We start from the raw sequence: 27,989 nt of genomic DNA, 5'->3' as shown, positions 1-27,989 counted from the left end.
AAATTTTGTCCACTCCTTCTGGTACCTCTCCCACAAAAGTGCGAAAAGGTTCGGAAACTTTGTGCGCACGATCACTCTTGAAGGGAAGGGAAGGAGTAACCGATTTGGTTCATGTTTTGCCATCGTGAAATCTCTACCAGACTTAGATGATGGTTCAATGTGCACTCAATCGGTCCACACCGTCGGGTACCTCCCACACAAATTTTCGGAAAAGATCAGGACCTGCACTCGAATCACTTTGATGTTTATTGTAACAACTTGTATTCACTGCCCCCCATACGACACTGCATGTTTCATCTGGGGCAAGTATATAATTCCTTAGAAAATAGCCTGAAAGGTGCAAAAAATCCCTATGACTCCGATTGTAGTGGATGAAGCGTAAGATAGCTCTCGAACGGATCTGCCGTTGCGGTCCAAAATTTGGCCTTCGTAGAATTTTGTCCAAACTTAGTTTAAATTTGAAAATAAGCCATAACTGATTACACTGTGCAACATTTTTATTGTGATCTTGTGCAAACAATTCGAACTGAAGATTTTTTAAAGTACATACCCAAACAACAAGAAACTCTAGTTGGGTTTTGTTGTGTCAGATCCAGCTCGGATTTTATGGCCCCATCTAAACATGGTTAAATATTGACTTTTTAAAGAAATTCGGGGCTATATCTCTGAAACCAATGCGAATCTTCTTCTGACCTCTGAAGCAAATTTGTACATAAGGACAAGAATAAAATATTTGGAGAAATAATGAACTCGAAAAAACTACATTTATTGCCTCAAATTTCAAAATATATGCAAAAATTACACAATTTTTTTACATTTCGCACCGTATCTCCAAAACCGTTAATTTTTTCTGAATATTTTGTTTTGGAAAAATATTCCCTGGAATGTAATACACAACTCTTCAGAACATGTCAATGTTGTAAAATGTCTCTATGTCGTTGTTTTCAGTACATTTTGCAACGACGATTTAATAAAAGTGTCAATAATGTAGTGAAATCCGAAATGCGAGAATAAACTGTTGGTGTGAACTGTGTTTGAAATACGTGTTGTAAAAGATATGATGCAAAATACCGTAGAAACAACATGAAGTAAGCATTTTAGAGTTTCAGAATGTTCCAAAGAATTGTTGAGAGTTTTATTTGGAAGATTTTTGCAAAGGTAACTTGGTTCAACTCCCAATAGTTTAGCCGATACTGACCAGAATTTTAGCAATTATGTAAAATTTTCTATATTTTATAGATTTTGATGCCCTAGATGGAGTTTTTCTTATGTGGTTTTTTCCAAAGATAAGTTCTTCTAGTTTAGGGCTACAATATTGCTAAAGACAGCAAGGCCAAATTCCTATTCGTTTCTGAAATAAAGGCCTGATAAATGCAAAAAAGTGTAGATTTAGCCCGGTTTAGATGAGGCCATAAAATCCGAAGAGGATCTGACAGGACAAATCCCTACTAGGGTTTTTGTAGTCTAAATATGTACTTTCAAAAATGCATACTAGAAGTTGTTTGCATTTTCTGTGTTGCATAGTGTTATCATCAGTTAAGATGTTATTCTCCTCCCATTAATTATACTTAACGTAGAGAAAGAGCTTAGTAGTTACTAATTGTTCATATATTCATACTTTAATACAGTGGTGGTGGAGGGTATAAAAAGTTCGGCAGGGCAATGTTAAATATATTTATACCCTACACCACTATGTGGTAAGGGGTATTATGTGTTAGTGCATTTGTAACATACAAAAGGAAGCGAGATAGACCCATAGTTCCTTCTAGGGATAAACATAGAATCACTTTCTGAGTCGATTTATGCATGTCCGTCCGTCCGTCCGTCCGTTCGCAACATACAGGTCGCATTTGTTGACCGATTCCGATTGGGGAATACCATTTTTTTAGCCGTCGGATGATCAAGTTCGAAGATGGGCTATATCGGTCCAAGTTTTGGTATAGCCAAATTATATCGAAATCGGTTCAGATCTGGATATAGCTCCCATATATATGTTCGCCCGATTTCACGTATTTGCTGCACCAAACACGCTATATACGTCCGATTTTGATGAAATTTGGAATGTTTGACTGAATTCGGTCTAGAAATAAGTGTGCCAAATTATATCGAAATCGGTTCCGATTTGGATATAGCTCCCATATATATTTTCGGCCGATTTCACGTATTTTCTGTACCAAAGGCGCTATATATTTCCAATTTCGATGAAATTTGGAATGTGTGACCGAATTCAGTCTAGAAATAAATGTGCCAAATTATATCGAAATCGGTTCAGATTTGGATATAGCACCCATATATATTTTCGGCCGATTTCGTGTATTTTCAGCTCCAAACACGATATATAAGTCCGATTTCAATGATATTTGGAATGTGTGACTGAATTCGGTCTGGAAATAAATGTGCCAAATTATATCAAAATCGGTTAAGATCTGGATATAGCTCCGATTTATATTTTACATATTCACAGTGGTGTAGGGTATTATATAGACGGCCCCGCCCGACTTTGATCCTTTCCTTACTGGTTTTTACCTAATTTAGACATTTAGGGTCAACAAACTTTTCCACCTAAACTTGTAGACAAGAAAGAAAACTAATTATTCCATTTTAGTTCAAAAAATTATAAAAAGTTCAGCCCGACCGATTTTAATTTTTTTTACTTGTTTCAGAGTTATGAAAACAATTTTATGCATCGGCTGCAGCTTTATTATTTTCGTACTGCCTGGCACTATAACTCCAATATACCTAGTATGGCGGCAATGGATAGCATTGCACCAATGCTACAACCGAAAGCCTTTGCTAAAGGGCTCTAAATTCTAAACCAAGTAACCCACTTTCTCTAATTTACCATTATCGCAAGAAGGGTTTCAGTAATTAACAACACTTAAATTTGACAAAAAGTTTGTTTATTTCTTTCTCTACATCTTTTATCGCTCTCAATTGTTTAGTTATTATTTAAATTGAAGTTCCAATGTCTTTTGTTCTACAAGTAATTGCTAACTAATTAGTCGAATAAGCCAAGAAACTTAATTAACAAAATTACGAACTTGTTGCCAGATACAATGCGGTTGTTGTCTGTGGTGTCACTCCAATTGACTTCCTACCAAGAAGAAGTTTTCAGTAGTCTACAAATTGTTAATTACTTCATGGACATTTTAGTTGTCGACGTTTCTGTCATTATTATTATTGTTATTTTTGGTAAGTTTGTTATGGTATTTGCGTTATTTTTTGGTTTGCCTGAAAACAAAATAAAAACCAATTGCGTTACTTATCTAATTGCAATGCAGATGTTTTTTTTTCTATAAATGTAAAAAGTTGTATTAAATTTTTGTACGTGCCTCTGAATATGATGTTGTTATTATAGCTACTATTGTTTTGTCAATTTCATTTGTAAACAAAAAACTAAAGTTTTAATTAAATATTTATGCTTTATAAAAACTCTGAACTTTCGTTTTGTATAAAAATGTAATTTCACTTCTGTGAAATTTAAATATAGCAAGGATTTCATGCCATGCAAGTCATGCATTCGTAATGACCCTGTGGCGTATGAATATTATTAAGGCGTAAAACTGAAAAGGAAAGCAATATAAATCATACGCACCACAATATGCAGCATAATCGAACGGGAGGAAGTAGAAAGGATATAGAATCAATTATTCACAGAATTAAAAACAAAACAAAAACATATGTATTGAAGAATAAAAAATGAGAGAAAATAACATTTTGCACTTCCGGCTAAAAAAAATCATATCCACAATAGAATATGTTAAAAAAAAACTTTAATACAAACATTTTCATCCTCCTATATAATGGATTTTAATTAATTGGTAGGTATGAATGCAGGAAAAATAAATTAATTATTATACCTGTATTTTAAATAAAAGCACAATCACAAAAATAAACTACAATTTCCTGACTGTAAGTTGCAATAAATCGTTTACAAACGACAGATGGGTTAAATAAAATAATTCAAAATTGTTGCACAAAAACAGATGTCCGCAGAGTAACAGGAGAAATTGCACATGAAATTGTTTTGAAAATCGACATTAGAAATTATACGTCATTTAACTAGTAGAAATTATGCTTATCACCGTAAAGCAGTGGTTGGTATGCTCACCTTGTCTTCATTAGACTGCGAGTTCGATTCTTGGGCAGACAACATCAAATTTTTGTACTTTGGTCAACTCCCTAAACGCAGATTTGGCTAGCATTTCATGGTTATTGCAGCGAGGTGGTGCTGTAATTTGTTCGACACTCAGTTCAAACTCAACGATAAAAAGAAGTACCTTGAGTTCATATGAAATGTCATTTATGTACGTAAAACCAGAAAAGAAAGAAAAGAAAGAAATATTCGTCGAAATATGTTTTAGATACTTGAGGCAAAGACATAGAACTGTATTTAAATCTTTGCTTGAGGTTTTCAATTTCTCAAAGGGCAGTGATAGCTGCAACAATCACAACAGTTTTCCCCGCTGTTTCAAGATTTGCTAACTATATGCAAATATAAACTCTACTCGTATAACTTTTATCACCAATCGTAGATATGTTCCATATGGATTTTTAAAAATAAAGGGGTTTTGGACTTTAAAAGGAAATCGCTTAAAGAAATAAAACAAAGCATACAATGGCTATGAACAAGTAGTTTTTATACTTAATATTTTGTCGACAATAGTATAAAATTTCTTATGGATAATAAATGCATGAGTAGAAGTGCGAGGCCTGAGAATTGAAATTTGGATATAATCTTGCTTTTTTACACATATATTTATGTCTTTCAGGTGCAATACGTAAAAGAATGTAGACAAATATATATTTTTGGTTTTGGAAAATTGCATGCATGTATAAAAAAGTCCCCCATTGTTGCATACAAAGAGGGTTAAACCTCAGATATATAAAAAAGGTCCACCTATAGGAGCAGGTCTTCTTTTTTACGGTCCGATGTCTTCTTATCGATGATCTTCTTCGAGTCCCTGAAGGTTTTCTATATGCGACCTGATGGCCTTCTTACAGAAGATATTCTTATAAAATGTTAGATTATCTTCCCATACACCACTATGAAGTCGAAACATTCTGTTTTCTGTCTTCCGAGAGAAGCCTAAAAGACCACAAGTTGTTCTAATAGCAGACAACAATACCGTCTCATAGATGACCACAAAGATTCCTCACATGAGACCAACAAATCTTTCCAAAGAAAACCCGAAGGTCTACTCATAGACTACGAGATGTTCTTATAGAAGAGCAAACAAGTTTTGTAGGAGAAGACTAAAAGCTCTTCTTATAGAAGACCAGAAGATCTTCACATCGAATACCATCATGTCTTTCCATAAGAGACCACAAGGTCTCCTAACAGAAGATCACAAAATATTTTCAGAGGACAACAAAAAACTGCCTAAATAAAACTAAAAGGTCTACTCATAAAAGATCAGAAGGTCTTCTCATAGATGACCACACAATTTTCTCACTGAAAACGGAAAATCTTCCCATTGAAGATAAGCAGGTATACTCATAGAAGACCCAAAGGTTAAGTAGTCTCCAGCATGATTTATACGCTTTTCCATGCGTTCAAATCAATTGTTGTATCCCTTTTCCCACTCCTATTTAGACACCTTCAAAACATGGTTTTTGAACGTTTTTGCAGCTACGAAAATCGTTGACCACGCATTTTTTATTGATATGCTGGAATCAAATAGAGTAATTGGATCCCCAGTCACGGCTGTACGGCGGATGAGACATCAATTCCACGTTTTGTCCGGTCAAACAGGCACTAGTTTGAATCGATGTGTGAGAGCTCGCATTGTCATGATGCAGAATGACAAGTAAAAAAGTACCAGTCGGCCGACAGAGATATAGCCTCAGCCTGTGTGAATTGAAACGTCCATCTATTGACAATATCGAATCTACGGATTACGGATTTTGTAAAATTTGCCGACAAAAAATATATTTGGTTTGAAGCTCAAATGGAGGAATAAGGGATGTACTTGAAGGAATGGACGGACATAGTCCATTTTGGAAGTGCATCTTATTTTGGGATTCATTCCTTATGATAGATTTTGTGCCGACCAGTCATTTCAGTTGGTCACCGTATAACTTAGAGGTTTTGGGTCACGATGTCAGGAAGCCTGGACTTGCTCAAGAAAAACAGAAAATAGCTTAAACAGGATTACAAAGAATAGCATCGGTATAATTTTCCAAAGATTCTTCGAACAGATTACATAAAAATTTTGAACTTTTGTGGGGGAGGTACCCTAAGGAGAAGACCGATTTATGAAGTAAAACTACATTTGGGCAAAATATTAGGAGATCCAAGGTTTGGACGGTTGCTCCGTTCAGCAGATATTGCGGGTACCATTTTAGTGAAATTTTTTTGAAAATTTGAGGATGGGTTGAGATGTGGAAGGTGCGCACCCACAGTGCCAATCTTCAAACTTAGATTGGACTAAATATTACGAAGCCCAAATTTTTGACGGAATCGGCTCATGCGTACGCTTAGTGCCATAGGGATTTTTACAGCTTTCGGGCTATTTTCTCCGGAAGTATGGACTTACCCCAGAAAAAAAACTTGCACCGTCGTCATGGTGGCAGCGAATACAAGTTGTTACAACAAACATAAAAGCGATTCGAAAGCGGGCTATAAACTGCATTTTTTCTAAATTTTGTGCGGGAGGTACCTAAAGGAGTTGACATATATAGTCCATATTCAAGCCTGTTTGATGTCTCGTAGAAATGTTACGATATGACCAAATCCGTTACTGCCTTCAGGAGTTATCGAGGGCACAAATTTTCCGAATATTTTCAAACTTTTGTGGGAGAGGTACCTAAAGACAGAATATTACGACGGTCACATTTTAGACTGAAACGGCAGATCCGTTCGAGAGTTATCGTGCGCTCCAACCTCTACACCTTGTGTCATACGGGATTTTTACAACTTTCTGGCTATTTTCTCAGGAAGTATGGACTTGCGCCTGATAAAACTTGTACCTTGTACAACAAACATCGAAACGATCCGTGAGCAGGTGCTAAACTAGACTTTTTCGAAATTTTGTGTGGGAGATACCCGAAGGAGTGTACCGTTAGAGTCCATATTGAAACCTCATCTATGCCTGGTAGAAATTTCACGATGTGCAAAATATGGACCAAATCGGTTGCTCCCTTCAAGAGTTATCGTGCGCACAAATTTTCCGAACATTTTTGAACTTTTGTTGTTGTTGTAGCTGCATACAAACCTATGTAGAAGCATAGGTTTGATGCTGGGTTGGCTGCCGCTGGCCGTAACACAATGGTTTCGGGTCAATCCGGTACGATAGAACCCGCTGCCGTGGTGGTACCTAATGGCTGTAACGACAAGTTCCCTCCGGTTGCTGGGATAGCACGCGGGGGTTCAGTGTGATAACACTGAGAGAGTGATAACACGGATTTCTTGTTGGTTTTTAATCAACGCTGTGTTTTATTATTTCGTTTTTCTTTTAAGGAGTACACAAGTATAAATTATTAAGCATATACAAAGGTAGAGTTCCGGCCGCTCGTTCGGGGTGACCTGGATAAGTTCACCTCTCCGCTCGTCGTCGACAGTCCAGTCCAGACCCGAGTAGATTCTGGATATGGGCTGTGTGGGAGACCTGTATACGTTCTCCGTCTATACCGGCCTGTTGGGTGACCTGTAGTGCGATTCTCTAACACATTTTTTGAGTTACCGACAAAAATCTGTAACATTTAAACGCAAAATTATGAATGAAAAGTTCAAATAAAAGTTGACAACACTGTTGCTATCGGTAGAACTTTACGACTACTTTTTATTGGTCGCTGACTTACCGAAAAATATCGTTAACTACTGAAATTATAAGCATTTTAATTTTACCGACATTTGTGGGTAACTCTAAGAATGAGTTAGAGAATCGCACTACTGGATATGTTCGCCCTCCGTCCGGGTTCTCCTCCAGATAAGTTACCGTGGAAAGGTCGGCTAAACGGTAGACCTGAACAAGGTTTCCGTAGACGTCGCGAGATATCTGCATAAGTTTCCCGAACTGATTGGCTAACTGGACGAGAGTACGCGAGAGAGAGGACTCAGGAGTTGCAGCTACCTCAAGGAATTCGGATAATGATACTCGAAGTGGTGTTCCAAGAGTAACGAACTCTTCATGGAATCTGAAAAGGTTACGCGAAGACCAAAGAGTTGCGGACAAGGAGTCTGAACAAGGATCCGCGAAGGGGTTCCAAGAGTTACGAACACTTCAAGGAATCTAGACAAGAGTACGCGAAGGAGTTCCAAGAGTTGCGAACACTTCAAGGAATCTGGGCAAGAGTACGCGAAGGAGTCCAAGAATTGTGAACACTTCAAGGAATGTTGGCAAGAGTACGCGAAGGAGTTCCAAGAGTTGAGAACACTTCAAGGAATATGGGCAAGAGTACGCGAAGGAGTTCCAAGAGTTACGAACACTTTTAGGAATCCGGGCAAGAGTACGCGAAGGAGTTTCAACAGTTGCGAACACTTCAAGGAATCTGGGCAAGAGTACGCGAAGGAGTTCCAAGAGTTGCGAACACTTCAAGGAATCTGGGCAAGAGTACGCGAAGGAGTTCCAAGAGTTTCGAACACGTCAAGGAATCTGGGCAAGAGTACTCGAAGGAGTTCCAAGAGTTGCGAACACTTCAAGGAATCTGGGCAAGAGTACTCGAAGGAGTTCGAAGAGTTACGAACACTTCAAGGAATCTGGGCAAGAGTACGCGAAGGAGTTTCAAGAGTTGCGAACACTTCAAGGAATCTGGGCAAGAGTACTCGAAGGAGTTCGAAGAGTTACGAACACTTCAAGAAATCTGGGCAAGAGTACGCGAAGGAGTTCCAAGAGTTGCGAACACTTCAAGGAATCTGGGCAAGAGTACTCGAAGGAGTTCCAAGAGTTACGAACACTTCCAAGAGTTGCGAACACTTCAAGGAATCTGGGCAAGAGTTCGAAGAGTTACGAACACTTCAAGAAATCTGGGCAAGAGTACGCGAAGGAGTTCCAAGAGTTACGAACACTCCAAGGAATCTGGGCAAGAGTACGCGAAGGAGTTCCAAGAGTTACGAACACTTCAAGAAATCCGGGCAAGAGTACTCGAAGAAGTTCGAAGAGTTACGAACACTTCAAGGAATCTGGGCAAAAGTACGCGAAGGAGTTTCAAGAGTTGCAAACATATCAAGGAATCTGGGCAAGAGCACGCGAAGGAGTTCCAAGAGTTGCGAACACTTCAAGAAATCTGGGCAAGAGCACGAGAAGGAGTTCCAAGAGTTACGAACACTTCAATGAATCTGGGCAAGAGTACGCGAAGGAGTTTCAAGAGTTGCGAACACTTCAAGGAATCTGGGCAAGAGCACGCGAAGGAGTTCCAAGAGTTGCGAACACTTCAAGAAATCTGGGCAAGAGCAGGCGAAGGAGTTCCAAGAGTTGCGAACACTTCAAGGAATCTGGGCAAGAGTACTCGAAGGAGTTCCAAGAGTTGCGAACACTTCAAGGAATCGGGACAAGATATTGAATATCACCACTTTGACTCACCTGGCTATCTGCGATTGTTTACTTCCACTCGATTAAATTCGCGCACTAGTTGACTTGGCTTCCTTTGAACACTGACTGACCCCCTTTCAATTTCCTCTGGTTCTTTTATAGGAAAACAGTCGGTACCTATTACCCAAAAAATTATTTTAAATAGTTCAACAAAAACCACGTGCTTTTCTGGTATCTATCCCATTATAGAAAAAACCACGTGTTTCTTAATAGGTTTTATTTAGCAACTCAATTACATAAATCAATATAATTCAACACATATAATTCAAAATACCATAACAACAATAAAAGGTGGGGACAAAACAAACGAAGTGACTTTTGTCGCAACAAGGAGTGGACCGATATGACCCATCTTCGAACTTAAACTAAGTTTGGGCAAAATATTACGAAAGCCAAATCGGCTCATCCATTCAAGAGTTATCGTGCGCACCAGCCAGACAGACTGACGGACATTGCTAAATCGCACCCCAAATTGTCTGAAACGGATTTTGTCCAAACATACTTGGGGTCTAAAACCATTATTTCGATGAAGCACATTTTCTCTGCATGAAAGTATAATTAGCATAATTAGCCTACTCTTGTTAATTTTTCGAATTTCTCAGGAGACTTCTGGCAAACAAATTTTAGTGTACCACTCAGAATAACACGCCCTACGTTCCTTCCTTGCTTCGAAGTGCTTCCTCCATAAACAACCTTCGTTGGATTTGGCTCACTTTTGAAGACCTAAATGGACGATTCCTTCTATTGTTTCGGGCTCCTAAGCATAGATCCAAGATTCGTCGTCTGTGACGATCTTATAAATTTCGTTTAAAGCACAGCGATAGTTTTTATTCAAAAACATTTTTGCACCAATCCACAAGAGCCTCTTATTGAGCGATTGTCCAATTTTGATAGATTTAACGAGAAAAATTTATTTTGCAGCCAGGTGTTCATGCAATATCAAATGTTAGTTGGAAGAAATGCCCAAGGATTCCTCTATCTCACGGTATTTGACATGGTGATCTTGCATTATCCGTTCACGCACTGCTTTATTTTTTCTGGCACAACGTCAGATTCTGGGCGACCCTCACGAACTTCGTTTTTTGGCGAGTGTGGCCACGACTGAATTCATTAAGCAAGTTTTTTATAGTACTATAGGATGGTCCTTTATCGACATACAAAGATTTAATTTGATCAATACACTCTTGCCGTGATGATTCCCGTCGAAAGTTGTGAATAATTATCGGACTAAAATGTTTACAAGTAAATTCCATTTTCTGCAAAGTGATTTATTCAAGTCATTGTAAACAGCACAACACATGGTCGTATGTCAAACTGTCCTGAGTACTCTTAGGCTAAAAACTGTCAAACTTTCCAAAAAAAATGTCATGTGACGCCTGACGACACAGAAAGCTTTCTTTTGCTATGAAAGAACTCAGTTGTAGAGTTGGGCAATTGAACGATCTAGTTCACTGACCTAGTTCAAATACGTATGAGTATCGTCATACAAACAAACGTGTGATATTACGTATACGTACTTTGTTCATACAAACGACCGGTGTCCATTGAACTAGATAGTGAACTAGGTCGTTTAATATAGTTTAATTGGCACAAGTCTACTCTATTGTAATATTAGCATACATTGTATATTTAGTTTACAGAGGATTGAAAATTTTTTGTAGCTTTAACAAATGTTATTTTTTTTAATTTTTTAATTCTAATGGATACAAATATGAAATGTCACGGTCGTACTTCTGTAGAGACCATTGTAATGGAGCGGTTGATGTAAATATTTTATAAAACTTCAAAGCACGTTCACTTCATTTCTTGGCATGACAACAAAAATTTCAAAGATTTCTTTGTTTCCAATAATTTGTCATGGTTTATACCAATCTTATGTAAAAATTCGACTAACAATAATTTTATTTTTATTACAGATTCCCCCACAAAATTACGCGAAGAAAACGAGCGTTTAAATGCTGAACTACATCGATTACGCAAACTACTGGAAACATCACCTGAAGGTGCAGTGGGTGGTATTGATCTCTCCGATTCGAATAGTTGTGGCGATGGACAATCAACAGATGGCAGCAGTTCGAACACCCAACAACGCATCGATCGTTTGGAACAAGAATTACGATCGGCCAAAAATCAATTAATGAATCTACGAATTGAAAGGAAAAAGTTACGAAGTGATAAAAATGAACTAGTCGGCCAGGTAAAGCAGCTGTGTGCCTCATTACAGGAAAAAGAACAAGAGCTACGAGATTTCATACGTAACTATCAGGAACGTGTTCGAGAATCGGAAACAAATAATGCCAAACTGTCAGGAGATCGAGAAAGAGAACGCTGGCAGCTGTTGAAGCAGGCACGAGATGAGGCTGAGCGATCCCTGTCGTTGGCACAACAACTGAGTGCTCGAGATATGCAGCTGCAAAAATTACAAGAGCAGTTGCAAAGGCAAATGGGCGGACAAGGTTGTATGTCGGATCAAGACAGTCTTTTGTCATTTGCACCGCTTACACCACCCTCGGCAGCGTCTGGTCTTATGAACAACCAAATGAATAGTGGTGGTGCAGGAGGTAGTGGAGGGCCTGGAAGTGCTGGTGCTGGTTCGAATATAGCCACATACCGAAATGATGACAGCGGCCGTGGTAATTCCAATTCGCTCTCAGCATTCAGTAATAGTTCGGGTAATACAGCTGGGGATCGTAATTCATGTTCCAACGATTCTGCTTTACGCAATAACAGCGATCGTGAAAGTACCGGTGGTGATATAAATTTCAGCGATGGCGTATCGGATAATGGACCATGTATTACTGTTGATCCGGATAGTATATCGCTGGTTTCTAGTCAAAATATGTACCAATGTAAGTTGAAGAATATTTTCCAGAGAATATTAAGGGTGGATTTGCTATGAATATATTCTAAAAGACGGTAGGCGTGGATATTTTAAGAATATTTTGTGCGTGTATTTTGAGAAAAAATTCTAAAGGACGGTAGACATGGGTATTTTAGAACATTTTCTAAAGGACATTAGGAGTGGGTATTTTAAGAATATTTTTAAAGGACGTTAAGCGTGGGTATTTTGAGAATATTTTCTAAAGGACGTTAAGCGTGGGTATTTTAAGAATATTATCTAAGGGACGTTTAGCGTGGGTATTTTAATAATATTTTCTAAAGGAGGGTAGGCGTGGGTATTTTAAGAATATTTTTTAAAGGACATTAATCGTGGATATTTTAGGAATATTTTCTAAAGAACGGTAGGCGTGGGTATTTTAAAAATATTTTCTAAAGGACGGCAGGCATGGGCATTTTAAAAGTATTTTCTAAAGGACGGTAGGCGAGGGTATTTTAAGGATATTTTCTAAAGGAAAATAGGCGTGGAATATTTTCTAAAGGACGGTAGGCGTGGGTATTTTAAGAATATTTTCTAAACGACAGTAGGCGTGGATATTTTAAGAATATTTTCTCAAGGACATTAGGCGTGGATATTTTAAGAATATTTTCTCAAGGACATTAGGCGTGGATATTTTAAGAATATTTTCTCAAGGACATTAGGCGTGGATATTTTAAGAATATTTTCTCAAGGACATTAGGCGTGGATATTTTAAGAATATTTTCTCAAGGACATTAGGCGTGGATATTTTGAGAATATTTTCTCAAGGACATTAGGCGTGGATATTTTAAGAATATTTTCTCAAGGACATTAGGCGTGGATATTTTAAGAATATTTTCTCAAGGACATTAGGCGTGGATATTTTAAGAATATTTTCAAAGGACTGTAGGCGTGGTTATTTTAAGAATATTTTCTAAAGGGCGGTAGACGGGGGTATTTTAAGAATATTTTCTAAAGGACGGTAGGCGTGGGTATTTTAAGAATATTTTCTAAAGGACGGTAGGCGTGGGTATTTTAAGAATATTTTCTAAAGGACGGTAGGCGTGGGTATTTTAAGAATATTTTCTAAAGGACGGTAGGCGTGGGTATTTTAAGAATATTTTCTAAAGGACGGTAGGCGTGGGTATTTTAAGAATATTTTCTAAAGGACGGTAGGCGTGGGTATTTTAAGAATATTTTCTAAAGGGCGGTAGACGTGGGTATTTTAAGAATATTTTCTAAAGGACGGTAGGCGTGGGTATTTTAAGAATATTTTCTAAAGGACGGTAGGCGTGGGTATTTTAAGAATATTTTCTAAAGGACGGTAGGCGTGGGTATTTTAAGAATATTTTCTAAAGGACGGTAGGCGTGGGTATTTTAAGAATATTTTCTAAAGGACGGTAGGCGTGGGTATTTTAAGAATATTTTCTAAAGGACGGTAGGCGTGGGTATTTTAAGAATATTTTCTAAAGGACGGTAGGCGTGGGTATTTTAAGAATATTTTCTAAAGGACGGTAGGCGTGGGTATTTTAAGAATATTTTCTAAAGGACGGTAGGCGTGGGTATTTTAAGAATATTTTCTAAAGGACGGTAGGCGTGGGTATTTTAAGAATATTTTCTAAAGGACGGTAGGCGTGGGTATTTTAAGAATATTTTCTAAAGGACGGTAGGCGTGGGTATTTTAAGAATATTTTCTAAAGGACGGTAGGCGTGGGTATTTTAAGAATATTTTCTAAAGGACGGTAGGCGTGGGTATTTTAAGAATATTTTCTAAAGGACGGTAGGCGTGGGTATTTTAAGAATATTTTCTAAAGGACGGTAGGCGTGGGTATTTTAAGAATATTTTCTAAAGGACGGTAGGCGTGGGTATTTTAAGAATATTTTCTAAAGGACGGTAGGCGTGGGTATTTTAAGAATATTTTCTAAAGGACGGTAGGCGTGGGTATTTTAAGAATATTTTCTAGAGGACGGTAGGCGTGGGTATTTTAAGAATATTTTCTAAAGGACGGTAGGCGTGGGTATTTTAAGAATATTTTCTAAAGGACGGTAGGCGTGGGTATTTTAAGAATATTTTCTAAAGGACGGTAGGCGTGGGTATTTTAAGAATATTTTCTAAAGGACGGTAGGCGTGGGTATTTTAAGAATATTTTCTAAAGGACGGTAGGCGTGGGTATTTTAAGAATATTTTCTAAAGGACGGTAGGCGTGGGTATTTTAAGAATATTTTCTAAAGGACGGTAGGCGTGGGTATTTTAAGAATATTTTCTAAAGGACGGTAGGCGTGGGTATTTTAAGAATATTTTCTAAAGGACGGTAGGCGTGGGTATTTTAAGAATATTTTCTAAAGGACGGTAGGCGTGGGTATTTTAAGAATATTTTCTAAAGGACGGTAGGCGTGGGTATTTTAAGAATATTTTCTAAAGGACGGTAGGCGTGGGTATTTTAAGAATATTTTCTAAAGGACGGTAGGCGTGGGTATTTTAAGAATATTTTCTAAAGGACGGTAGGCGTGGGTATTTTAAGAATATTTTCTAAAGGACGGTAGGCGTGGGTATTTTAAGAATATTTTCTAAAGGACGGTAGGCGTGGGTATTTTAAGAATATTTTCTAAAGGACGGTAGGCGTGGGTATTTTAAGAATATTTTCTAAAGGACCGGTAGGCGTGGGTATTTTAAGAATATTTTCTAAAGGACGGTAGGCGTGGGTATTTTAAGAATATTTTCTAAAGGACGGAAGGCGAGGGTATTTTAAGAATATTTTCTAAAGGACGGTAGTCGTGGGTATTTTAAGAATATTTTCTAAAGGACGGAAGGCGAGGGTATTTTAAGAATATTTTCTAAAGGACGGTAGGCGTGGGTATTTTAAGAATATTTTCTAAAGGACGGTAGGCGTGGGTATTTTAAGAATATTTTCTAAAGGACGGTAGGCGTGGGTATTTTAAGAATATTTTCTAAAGGACGGTAGGCGTGGGTATTTTAAGAATATTTTCTAAAGGACGGTAGGCGTGGGTATTTTAAGAATATTTTCTAAAGGACGGTAGGCGTGGGTATTTTAAGAATATTTTCTAAAGGAGGTAGGCGTGGGTATTTTAAGAATATTTTCTAAAGGACGGTAGGCGTGGGTATTTTAAGAATATTTTCTAAAGGACGGTAGGCGTGGGTATTTTAAGAATATTTTCTAAAGGACGGTAGGCGTGGGTATTTTAAGAATATTTTCTAAAGGACGGTAGGCGTGGGTATTTTAAGAATATTTTCTAAAGGACGGTAGGCGTGGGTATTTAAGAATATTTTCTAAAGGACGGTAGGCGTGGGTATTTTAAGAATATTTTCTAAAGGACGGTAGGCGTGGGTATTTTAAGAATATTTTCTAAAGGACGGTAGGCGTGGGTATTTTAAGAATATTTTCTAAAGGACGGTAGGCGTGGGTATTTTAAGAATATTTCTAAAGGACGGTAGGCGTGGGTATTTTAAGAATATTTTCTAAAGGACGGTAGGCGTGGGTATTTTAAGAATATTTTCTAAAGGACGGTAGGCGTGGGTATTTTAAGAATATTTTCTAAAGGACGGTAGGCGTGGGTATTTTAAGAATATTTTCTAAAGGACGGTAGGCGTGGGTATTTTAAGAATATTTTCTAAAGGACGGTAGGCGTGGGTATTTTAAGAATATTTTCTAAAGGACGGTAGGCGTGGGTATTTTAAGAATATTTTCTAAAGGACGGTAGGCGTGGGTATTTTAAGAATATTTTCTAAAGGACGGTAGGCGTGGGTATTTTAAGAATATTTCTAAAGGACGGTAGGCGTGGGTATTTTAAGAATATTTTCTAAAGGACGGTAGGCGTGGGTATTTTAAGAATATTTTCTAAAGGACGGTAGGCGTGGGTATTTTAAGAATATTTTCTAAAGGACGGTAGCGTGGGTATTTTAAGAATATTTTCTAAAGGACGGTAGGCGTGGGTATTTTAAGAATATTTTCTAAAGGACGGTAGGCGTGGGTATTTTAAGAATATTTTCTAAAGGACGGTAGGCGTGGGTATTTTAAGAATATTTTCTAAAGGACGGTAGGCGTGGGTATTTTAAGAATATTTTCTAAAGGACGGTAGGCGTGGGTATTTTAAGAATATTTTCTAAAGGACGGTAGGCGTGGGTATTTTAAGAATATTTTCTAAAGGACGGTAGGCGTGGGTATTTTAAGAATATTTTCTAAAGGACGGTAGGCGTGGGTATTTTAAGAATATTTTCTAAAGGACGGTAGGCGTGGGTATTTTAAGAATATTTTCTAAAGGACGGTAGGCGTGGGTATTTTAAGAATATTTTCTAAAGGACGGTAGGCGTGGGTATTTTAAGAATATTTTCTAAAGGACGGTAGGCGTGGGTATTTTAAGAATATTTTCTAAAGGACGGTAGGCGTGGGTATTTTAAGAATATTTTCTAAAGGACGGTAGGCGTGGGTATTTTAAGAATATTTTCTAAAGGACGGTAGGCGTGGGTATTTTAAGAATATTTTCTAAAGGACGGTAGGCGTGGGTATTTTAAGAATATTTTCTAAAGGACGGTAGGCGTGGGTATTTTAAGAATATTTTCTAAAGGACGGTAGGCGTGGGTATTTTAAGAATATTTTCTAAAGGACGGTAGGCGTGGGTATTTTAAGAATATTTTCTAAAGGACGGTAGGCGTGGGTATTTTAAGAATATTTTCTAAAGGACGGTAGGCGTGGGTATTTTAAGAATATTTTCTAAAGGACGGTAGGCGTGGGTATTTTAAGAATATTTTCTAAAGGACGGTAGGCGTGGGTATTTTAAGAATATTTTCTAAAGGACGGTAGGCGTGGGTATTTTAAGAATATTTTCTAAAGGACGGTAGGCGTGGGTATTTTAAGAATATTTTCTAAAGGACGGTAGGCGTGGGTATTTTAAGAATATTTTCTAAAGGACGGTAGGCGTGGGTATTTTAAGAATATTTTCTAAAGGACGGTAGGCGTGGGTATTTTAAGAATATTTTCTAAAGGACGGTAGGCGTGGGTATTTTAAGAATATTTTCTAAAGGACGGTAGGCGTGGGTATTTTAAGAATATTTTCTAAAGGACGGTAGGCGTGGGTATTTTAAGAATATTTTCTAAAGGACGGTAGGCGTGGGTATTTTAAGAATATTTTCTAAAGGACGGTAGGCGTGGGTATTTTAAGAATATTTTCTAAAGGACGGTAGGCGTGGGTATTTTAAGAATATTTTCTAAAGGACGGTAGGCGTGGGTATTTTAAGAATATTTTCTAAAGGACGGTAGGCGTGGGTATTTTAAGAGTATTTTCTAAAGGACGGTAGGCGTGGGTATTTTAAGAATATTTTCTAAAGGACGGTAGGCGTGGGTATTTTAAGAATATTTTCTAAAGGACGGTAGGCGTGGGTATTTTAAGAATATTTTCTAAAGGACGGTAGGCGTGGGTATTTTAAGAATATTTTCTAAAGAACGGTAGGCGTGGGTATTTTAAGAATATTTTCTAAAGGACGGTAGGCGTGGGTATTTTAAGAGTATTTTCTAAAGGACGGTAGGCGTGGGTATTTTAAGAATATTTTCTAAAGAACGGTAGGCGTGGGTATTTTAAGAATATTTTCTAAAGAACGGTAGGCGTGGGTATTTTAAGAATATTTTCTAAAGGACGGTAGGCGTGGGTATTTTAAGAGTATTTTCTAAAGGACGGTAGGCGTGGGTATTTTAAGAGTATTTTCTAAAGGACGGTAGGCGTGGGTATTTTAAGAATATTTTCTAAAGGACGGTAGGCGTGGGTATTTTAAGAATATTTTCTAAAGGACGGTAGGCGTGGGTATTTTAAGAATATTTTCTAAAGGACGGTAGGCGTGGGTATTTTAAGAATATTTTCTAAAGGACGGTAGGCGTGGGTATTTTAAGAATATTTTCTAAAGGACGGTAGGCGTGGGTATTTTAAGAATATTTTCTAAAGGACGGTAGGCGTGGGTATTTTAAGAATATTTTCTAAAGGACGGTAGGCGTGGGTATTTTAAGAATATTTTCTAAAGGACGGTAGGCGTGGGTATTTTAAGAATATTTTCTAAAGGACGGTAGGCGTGGGTATTTTAAGAATATTTTCTAAAGGACGGTAGGCGTGGGTATTTTAAGAATATTTTCTAAAGGACGGTAGGCGTGGGTATTTTAAGAATATTTTCTAAAGGACGGTAGGCGTGGGTATTTTAAGAATATTTTCTAAAGGACGGTAGGCGTGGGTATTTTAAGAATATTTTCTAAAGGACGGTAGGCGTGGGTATTTTAAGAATATTTTCTAAAGGACGGTAGGCGTGGGTATTTTAAGAATATTTTCTAAAGGACGGTAGGCGTGGGTATTTTAAGAATATTTTCTAAAGGACGGTAGGCGTGGGTATTTTAAGAATATTTTCTAAAGGACGGTAGGCGTGGGTATTTTAAGAATATTTTCTAAAGGACGGTAGGCGTGGGTATTTTAAGAATATTTTCTAAAGGACGGTAGGCGTGGGTATTTTAAGAATATTTTCTAAAGGACGGTAGGCGTGGGTATTTTAAGAATATTTTCTAAAGGACGGTAGGCGTGGGTATTTTAAGAATATTTTCTAAAGGACGGTAGGCGTGGGTATTTTAAGAATATTTTCTAACGGACGGTAGGCGTGGGTATTTTAAGAATATTTTCTAAAGGACGGTAGGCGTGGGTATTTTAAGAATATTTTCTAAAGGACGGTAGGCGTGGGTATTTTAAGAATATTTTCTAAAGGACGGTAGGCGTGGGTATTTTAAGAATATTTTCTAAAGGACGGTAGGCGTGGGTATTTTAAGAATATTTTCTAAAGGACGGTAGGCGTGGGTATTTTAAGAATATTTTCTAAAGGACGGTAGGCGTGGGTATTTTAAGAATATTTTCTAAAGGACGGTAGGCGTGGGTATTTTAAGAATATTTTCTAAAGGACGGTAGGCGTGGGTATTTTAAGAATATTTTCTAAAGGACGGTAGGCGTGGGTATTTTAAGAATATTTTCTAAAGGACGGTAGGCGTGGGTATTTTAAGAATATTTTCTAAAGGACGGTAGGCGTGGGTATTTTAAGAATATTTTCTAAAGGACGGTAGGCGTGGGTATTTTAAGAATATTTTCTAAAGGACGGTAGGCGTGGGTATTTTAAGAATATTTTCTAAAGGACGGTAGGCGTGGGTATTTTAAGAATATTTTCTAAAGGACGGTAGGCGTGGGTATTTTAAGAATATTTTCTAAAGGACGGTAGGCGTGGGTATTTTAAGAATATTTTCTAAAGGACGGTAGGCGTGGGTATTTTAAGAATATTTTCTAAAGGACGGTAGGCGTGGGTATTTTAAGAATATTTTCTAAAGGACGGTAGGCGTGGGTATTTTAAGAATATTTTCTAAAGGACGGTAGGCGTGGGTATTTTAAGAATATTTTCTAAAGGACGGTAGGCGTGGGTATTTTAAGAATATTTTCTAAAGGACGGTAGGCGTGGGTATTTTAAGAATATTTTCTAAAGGACGGTAGGCGTGGGTATTTTAAGAATATTTTCTAAAGGACGGTAGGCGTGGGTATTTTAAGAATATTTTCTAAAGGACGGTAGGCGTGGGTATTTTAAGAATATTTTCTAAAGGACGGTAGGCGTGGGTATTTTAAGAATATTTTCTAAAGGACGGTAGGCGTGGGTATTTTAAGAATATTTTCTAAAGGACGGTAGGCGTGGGTATTTTAAGAATATTTTCTAAAGGACGGTAGGCGTGGGTATTTTAAGAATATTTTCTGAAGGACGGTAGGCGTGGGTATTTTAAGAATATTTTCTAAAGGACGGTAGGCGTGGGTATTTTAAGAATATTTTCTAAAGGACGGTAGGCGTGGGTATTTTAAGAATATTTTCTAAAGGACGGTAGGCGTGGGTATTTTAAGAATATTTTCTAAAGGACGGTAGGCGTGGGTATTTTAAGAATATTTTCTAAAGGACGGTAGGCGTGGGTATTTTAAGAATATTTTCTAAAGGACGGTAGGCGTGGGTATTTTAAGAATATTTTCTAAAGGACGGTAGGCGTGGGTATTTTAAGAATATTTTCTAAAGGACGGTAGGCGTGGGTATTTTAAGAATATTTTCTAAAGGACGGTAGGCGTGGGTATTTTAAGAATATTTTCTAAAGGACGGTAGGCGTGGGTATTTTAAGAATATTTTCTAAAGGACGGTAGGCGTGGGTATTTTAAGAATATTTTCTAAAGGACGGTAGGCGTGGGTATTTTAAGAATATTTTCTAAAGGACGGTAGGCGTGGGTATTTTAAGAATATTTTCTAAAGGACGGTAGGCGTGGGTATTTTAAGAATATTTTCTAAAGGACGGTAGGCGTGGGTATTTTAAGAATATTTTCTAAAGGACGGTAGGCGTGGGTATTTTAAGAATATTTTCTAAAGGACGGTAGGCGTGGGTATTTTAAGAATATTTTCTAAAGGACGGTAGGCGTGGGTATTTTAAGAATATTTTCTAAAGGACGGTAGGCGTGGGTATTTTAAGAATATTTTCTAAAGGACGGTAGGCGTGGGTATTTTAAGAATATTTTCTAAAGGACGGTAGGCGTGGGTATTTTAAGAATATTTTCTAAAGGACGGTAGGCGTGGGTATTTTAAGAATATTTTCTAAAGGACGGTAGGCGTGGGTATTTTAAGAATATTTTCTAAAGGACGGTAGGCGTGGGTATTTTAAGAATATTTTCTAAAGGACGGTAGGCGTGGGTATTTTAAGAATATTTTCTAAAGGACGCTAGGCGTGGGTATTTTAAGAATATTTTCTAAAGGACGGTAGGCGTGGGTATTTTAAGAATATTTTCTAAAGGACGCTAGGCGTGGGTATTTTAAGAATATTTTCTAAAGGACGCTAGGCGTGGGTATTTTAAGAATATTTTCTAAAGGACGCTAGGCGTGGGTATTTTAAGAATATTTTCTAAAGGACGGTAGGCGTGGGTATTTTAAGAATATTTTCTAAAGGACGGTAGGCGTGGGTATTTTAAGAATATTTTCTAAAGGACGGTAGGCGTGGGTATTTTAAGAATATTTTCTAAAGGACGGTAGGCGTGGGTATTTTAAGAATATTTTCTAAAGGACGGTAGGCGTGGGTATTTTAAGAATATTTTCTAAAGGACGGTAGGCGTGGGTATTTTAAGAATATTTTCTAAAGGACGGTAGGCGTGGGTATTTTAAGAATATTTTCTAAAGGACGGTAGGCGTGGGTATTTTAAGAATATTTTCTAAAGGACGGTAGGCGTGGGTATTTTAAGAATATTTTCTAAAGGACGGTAGGCGTGGGTATTTTAAGAATATTTTCTAAAGGACGGTAGGCGTGGGTATTTTAAGAATATTTTCTAAAGGACGGTAGGCGTGGGTATTTTAAGAATATTTTCTAAAGGACGGTAGGCGTGGGTATTTTAAGAATATTTTCTAAAGGACGGTAGGCGTGGGTATTTTAAGAATATTTTCTAAAGGACGGTAGGCGTGGGTATTTTAAGAATATTTTCTAAAGGACGGTAGGCGTGGGTATTTTAAGAATATTTTCTAAAGGACGGTAGGCGTGGGTATTTTAAGAATATTTTCTAAAGGACGGTAGGCGTGGGTATTTTAAGAATATTTTCTAAAGGACGGTAGGCGTGGGTATTTTAAGAATATTTTCTAAAGGACGGTAGGCGTGGGTATTTTAAGAATATTTTCTAAAGGACGGTAGGCGTGGGTATTTTAAGAATATTTTCTAAAGGACGGTAGGCGTGGGTATTTTAAGAATATTTTCTAAAGGACGGTAGGCGTGGGTATTTTAAGAATATTTTCTAAAGGACGGTAGGCGTGGGTATTTTAAGAATATTTTCTAAAGGACGGTAGGCGTGGGTATTTTAAGAATATTTTCTAAAGGACGGTAGGCGTGGGTATTTTAAGAATATTTTCTAAAGGACGGTAGGCGTGGGTATTTTAAGAATATTTTCTAAAGGACGGTAGGCGTGGGTATTTTAAGAATATTTTCTAAAGGACGGTAGGCGTGGGTATTTTAAGAATATTTTCTAAAGGACGGTAGGCGTGGGTATTTTAAGAATATTTTCTAAAGGACGGTAGGCGTGGGTATTTTAAGAATATTTTCTAAAGGACGGTAGGCGTGGGTATTTTAAGAATATTTTCTAAAGGACGGTAGGCGTGGGTATTTTAAGAATATTTTCTAAAGGACGGTAGGCGTGGGTATTTTAAGAATATTTTCTAAAGGACGGTAGGCGTGGGTATTTTAAGAATATTTTCTAAAGGACGGTAGGCGTGGGTATTTTAAGAATATTTTCTAAAGGACGGTAGGCGTGGGTATTTTAAGAATATTTTCTAAAGGACGGTAGGCGTGGGTATTTTAAGAATATTTTCTAAAGGACGGTAGGCGTGGGTATTTTAAGAATATTTTCTAAAGGACGGTAGGCGTGGGTATTTTAAGAATATTTTCTAAAGGACGGTAGGCGTGGGTATTTTAAGAATATTTTCTAAAGGACGGTAGGCGTGGGTATTTTAAGAATATTTTCTAAAGGACGGTAGGCGTGGGTATTTTAAGAATATTTTCTAAAGGACGGTAGGCGTGGGTATTTTAAGAATATTTTCTAAAGGACGGTAGGCGTGGGTATTTTAAGAATATTTTCTAAAGGACGGTAGGCGTGGGTATTTTAAGAATATTTTCTAAAGGACGGTAGGCGTGGGTATTTTAAGAATATTTTCTAAAGGACGGTAGGCGTGGGTATTTTAAGAATATTTTCTAAAGGACGGTAGGCGTGGGTATTTTAAGAATATTTTCTAAAGGACGGTAGGCGTGGGTATTTTAAGAATATTTTCTAAAGGACGGTAGGCGTGGGTATTTTAAGAATATTTTCTAAAGGACGGTAGGCGTGGGTATTTTAAGAATATTTTCTAAAGGACGGTAGGCGTGGGTATTTTAAGAATATTTTCTAAAGGACGGTAGGCGTGGGTATTTTAAGAATATTTTCTAAAGGACGGTAGGCGTGGGTATTTTAAGAATATTTTCTAAAGGACGGTAGGCGTGGGTATTTTAAGAATATTTTCTAAAGGACGGTAGGCGTGGGTATTTTAAGAATATTTTCTAAAGGACGGTAGGCGTGGGTATTTTAAGAATATTTTCTAAAGGACGGTAGGCGTGGGTATTTTAAGAATATTTTCTAAAGGACGGTAGGCGTGGGTATTTTAAGAATATTTTCTAAAGGACGGTAGGCGTGGGTATTTTAAGAATATTTTCTAAAGGACGGTAGGCGTGGGTATTTTAAGAATATTTTCTAAAGGACGGTAGGCGTGGGTATTTTAAGAATATTTTCTAAAAGACGGTAGGCGTGGGTATTTTAAGAATATTTTCTAAAGGACGGTAGGCGTGGGTATTTTAAGAATATTTTCTAAAGGACGGTAGGCGTGGGTATTTTAAGAATATTTTCTAAAGGACGGTAGGCGTGGGTATTTTAAGAATATTTTCTAAAGGACGGTAGGCGTGGGTATTTTAAGAATATTTTCTAAAGGACGGTAGGCGTGGGTATTTTAAGAATATGTTCTAAAGGACGGTAGGCGTGGGTATTTTAAGAATATTTTCTAAAGGACGGTAGGCGTGGGTATTTTAAGAATATTTTCTAAAGGACGGTAGCCGTGGGTATTTTAAGAACATTTTCTAAAGGACGGTAGGCGTGGGTATTTTAAGAATATTTTCTAAAGGACGGTAGGCGTGGGTATTTTAAGAATATTTTCTAAAGGACGGTAGGCGTGGGTTTTTTTTAGAATATTTTCTAAAGGACGGTAGGCGTGGGTATTTTAAGAATATTTTCTAAAGGACGGTAGGCGTGGGTATTTTAAGAATATTTTCTAAAGGACGGTAGGCGTGGGTATTTTAAGAATATTTTCTAAAGGACGGTAGGCGTGGGTATTTTAAGAATATTTTCTAAAGGACGGTAGGCGTGGGTATTTTAAGAATATTTTCTAAAGGACGGTAGGCGTGGGTATTTTAAGAATATTTTCTAAAGGACGGTAGGCGTGGGTATTTTAAGAATATTTTCTAAAGGACGCTAGGCGTGGGTATTTTAAGAATATTTTCTAAAGGACGGTAGGCGTGGGTATTTTAAGAATATTTTCTAAAGGACGGTAGGCGTGGGTATTTTAAGAATATTTTCTAAAGGACGGTAGGCGTGGGTATTTTAAGAATATTTTCTAAAGGACGGTAGGCGTGGGTATTTTAAGAATATTTTCTAAAGGACGGTAGGCGTGGGTATTTTAAGAATATTTCTAAAGGACGGTAGGCGTGGGTATTTTAAGAATATTTTCTAAAGGACGGTAGGCGTGGGTATTTTAAGAATATTTTCTAAAGGACGCTAGGCGTGGGTATTTTAAGAATATTTTCTAAAGGACGCTAGGCGTGGGTATTTTAAGAATATTTTCTAAAGGACGGTAGGCGTGGGTATTTTAAGAATATTTTCTAAAGGACGGTAGGCGTGGGTATTTTAAGAATATTTTCTAAAGGACGGTAGGCGTGGGTATTTTAAGAATATTTTCTAAAGGACGGTAGGCGTGGGTATTTTAAGAATATTTTCTAAAGGACGGTAGGCGTGGGTATTTTAAGAATATTTTCTAAAGGACGGTAGGCGTGGGTATTTTAAGAATATTTTCTAAAGGACGGTAGGCGTGGGTATTTTAAGAATATTTTCTAAAGGACGGTATGCGTGGGTATTTTAAGAATATTTTCTAAAGGACGGTAGGCGTGGGTATTTTAAGAATATTTTCTAAAGGACGGTAGGCGTGGGTATTTTAAGAATATTTTCTAAAGGACGGTAGGCGTGGGTATTTTAAGAATATTTTCTAAAGGACGGTAGGCGTGGGTATTTTAAGAATATTTTCTAAAGGACGGTAGGCGTGGGTATTTTAAGAATATTTTCTAAAGGACGGTAGGCGTGGGTATTTTAAGAATATTTTCTAAAGGACGGTAGGCGTGGGTATTTTAAGAATATTTTCTAAAGGACGGTAGGCGTGGGTATTTTAAGAATATTTTCTAAAGGACGGTAGGCGTGGGTATTTTAAGAATATTTTCTAAAGGACGGTAGGCGTGGGTATTTTAAGAATATTTTCTAAAGGACGGTAGGCGTGGGTATTTTAAGAATATTTTCTAAAGGACGGTAGGCGTGGGTATTTTAAGAATATTTTCTAAAGGACGGTAGGCGTGGGTATTTTAAGAATATTTTCTAAAGGACGGTAGGCGTGGGTATTTTAAGAATATTTTCTAAAGGACGGTAGGCGTGGGTATTTTAAGAATATTTTCTAAAGGACGGTAGGCGTGGGTATTTTAAGAATATTTTCTAAAGGACGGTAGGCGTGGGTATTTTAAGAATATTTTCTAAAGGACGGTAGGCGTGGGTATTTTAAGAATATTTTCTAAAGGACGGTAGGCGTGGGTATTTTAAGAATATTTTCTAAAGGACGGTAGGCGTGGGTATTTTAAGAATATTTTCTAAAGGACGGTAGGCGTGGGTATTTTAAGAATATTTTCTAAAGGACGGTAGGCGTGGGTATTTTAAGAATATTTTCTAAAGGACGGTAGGCGTGGGTATTTTAAGAATATTTTCTAAAGGACGGTAGGCGTGGGTATTTTAAGAATATTTTCTAAAGGACGGTAGGCGTGGGTATTTTAAGAATATTTTCTAAAGGACGGTAGGCGTGGGTATTTTAAGAATATTTTCTAAAGGACGGTAGGCGTGGGTATTTTAAGAATATTTTCTAAAGGACGGTAGGCGTGGGTATTTTAAGAATATTTTCTAAAGGACGGTAGGCGTGGGTATTTTAAGAATATTTTCTAAAGGACGGTAGGCGTGGGTATTTTAAGAATATTTTCTAAAGGACGGTAGGCGTGGGTATTTTAAGAATATTTTCTAAAGGACGGTAGGCGTGGGTATTTTAAGAATATTTTCTAAAGGACGGTAGGCGTGGGTATTTTAAGAATATTTTCTAAAGGACGGTAGGCGTGGGTATTTTAAGAATATTTTCTAAAGGACGGTAGGCGTGGGTATTTTAAGAATATTTTCTAAAGGACGGTAGGCGTGGGTATTTTAAGAATATTTTCTAAAGGACGGTAGGCGTGGGTATTTTAAGAATATTTTCTAAAGGACGGTAGGCGTGGGTATTTTAAGAATATTTTCTAAAGGACGGTAGGCGTGGGTATTCTAAGAATATTTTCTAAAGGACGGTAGGCGTGGGTATTTTAAGAATATTTTCTAAAGGACATTAGGCGTTTATATTTTAGGAATATTTTCTAAAGAACGGTAGTAATGGGTATTTTAAGAATATTTTCTAAAGCACGGTAGGCGTGGATATTTTAAGAATATTTCAAGCACATTATTTTCATTAAATATTTAATTTTATTTTTATTAAAAATTTCACAAATGTTTGCTTTCTTGTTTTCAGATGGTACACCCAAAGAAAGAAGTCCCACATTATCCCCCCTGAATTCGGCAGCATATTCAAGGTAATACACATACATAACTTTACTTGTCAAGTCATATTCTAATTCCTTGTGTCAAAAGATCTGTGGAACAATTGGGTTCACCAGTTGATTCCGAGGGACCAGGAGCTGTGGCTCGTAAATATCCCCCCAAGACGTCAGGCACAACATTGGGTGCTCGGAATGGTCGTGGTGGTACATGGGGCAGTATATCAAGAGTTTTTGCCAGATCCAGAAATAAAAACAAGGCTTTATCCTCAGATGGTGCCAGTGAATGTAAGTTTCAGAAAAAAAAAGCGAATGGAGAACACATTTAAACAAACGAAAATGTTTTTTTTTTTTAATTTCCACCAGTTAACGACTACGCTTGGAGCCCTTTATCCGAAGAGGGTTATGCTGAAAAGTTACGTTTATTACGTGAAGCATCACAGTTACCCATGGAAAGATGGAGGGCTTCTCAAGTGCTTGCCTGGCTGGAGGTGGCACTCGGCATGCCGCAATACAGTTCCCGCTGTGCTGAAAATGTTAAAAGCGGCAAAGTACTGCTGGAACTTAACGATATGGAGTTGGAGGCTGGCCTCGGCCTTGCACATCCAATGCATCGTAAAAAATTACGTCTGGCCATTGAAGAACAACGTCGTCCCGAATTGGTTAGATATCCAATGATAACACAACTGGGTCATACATGGGTTGCCTCAGAATGGTTACCCGATATCGGTCTACCGCAATATGCTGAATCGTTCCTGCATTCTTTGGTTGATGCCCGCATGTTGGATACTCTCTCGAAGAAGGAGTTGGAGAAATTTTTGGGAGTCACAAGGAAATTTCATCAAGCCAGTATTGTGCATGGTAAGAAGAAGAAAAATAGATTTCATATTAAGTGTGAGATGATTTATAATTTATTTTTGTTATTTTTTCTTTCGTTTTTTTTTTTTTGTAGGTATTCATGTATTGCGCATTGTAAAATATGATCGCCAAAATTTAGCCATGCGTCGTGTCCAATCCGAAAATGTGGATACTGACCCCATTGTATGGACCAATCAACGTTTTATACGTTGGGCTCGTTCAATTGATTTGGGCGAATATGCTGATAATCTTAAAGGT

At 37.5% G+C, this 27,989-nt stretch overlaps 1 protein-coding gene across 5 annotated transcripts in view; it reads left to right on the top strand.

Annotated features, from left to right (window-relative positions):
• The window catches only part of Liprin-gamma (liprin protein kazrin), a 298,932-nt gene that overhangs the window by 212,451 nt on the left and 58,492 nt on the right, over window positions 1-27,989 (top strand). For all 5 annotated transcript variants that reach the window (XM_073989565.1, XM_073989560.1, XM_073989562.1 and 2 more), the window contains 5 exons: window positions 11,450-12,382; window positions 26,849-26,909; window positions 26,968-27,161; window positions 27,240-27,734; window positions 27,826-27,987. In XM_073989565.1, the coding sequence (XP_073845666.1) occupies window positions 11,450-12,382; window positions 26,849-26,909; window positions 26,968-27,161; window positions 27,240-27,734; window positions 27,826-27,987 (1,845 nt within the window). The remainder of the gene's footprint in view (window positions 1-11,449; window positions 12,383-26,848; window positions 26,910-26,967; window positions 27,162-27,239; window positions 27,735-27,825; window positions 27,988-27,989) is intronic.

This window comes from Musca autumnalis, unplaced genomic scaffold (genome assembly GCF_047663935.1).
Source record: "Musca autumnalis isolate F117 unplaced genomic scaffold, ASM4766393v1 scaffold_5, whole genome shotgun sequence".
NCBI lineage: Eukaryota > Metazoa > Arthropoda > Insecta > Diptera > Muscidae > Musca > Musca autumnalis.
Note: the sequence above shows the minus strand (reverse complement) of the source record. Positions and strands in the feature narration are given on the sequence as shown.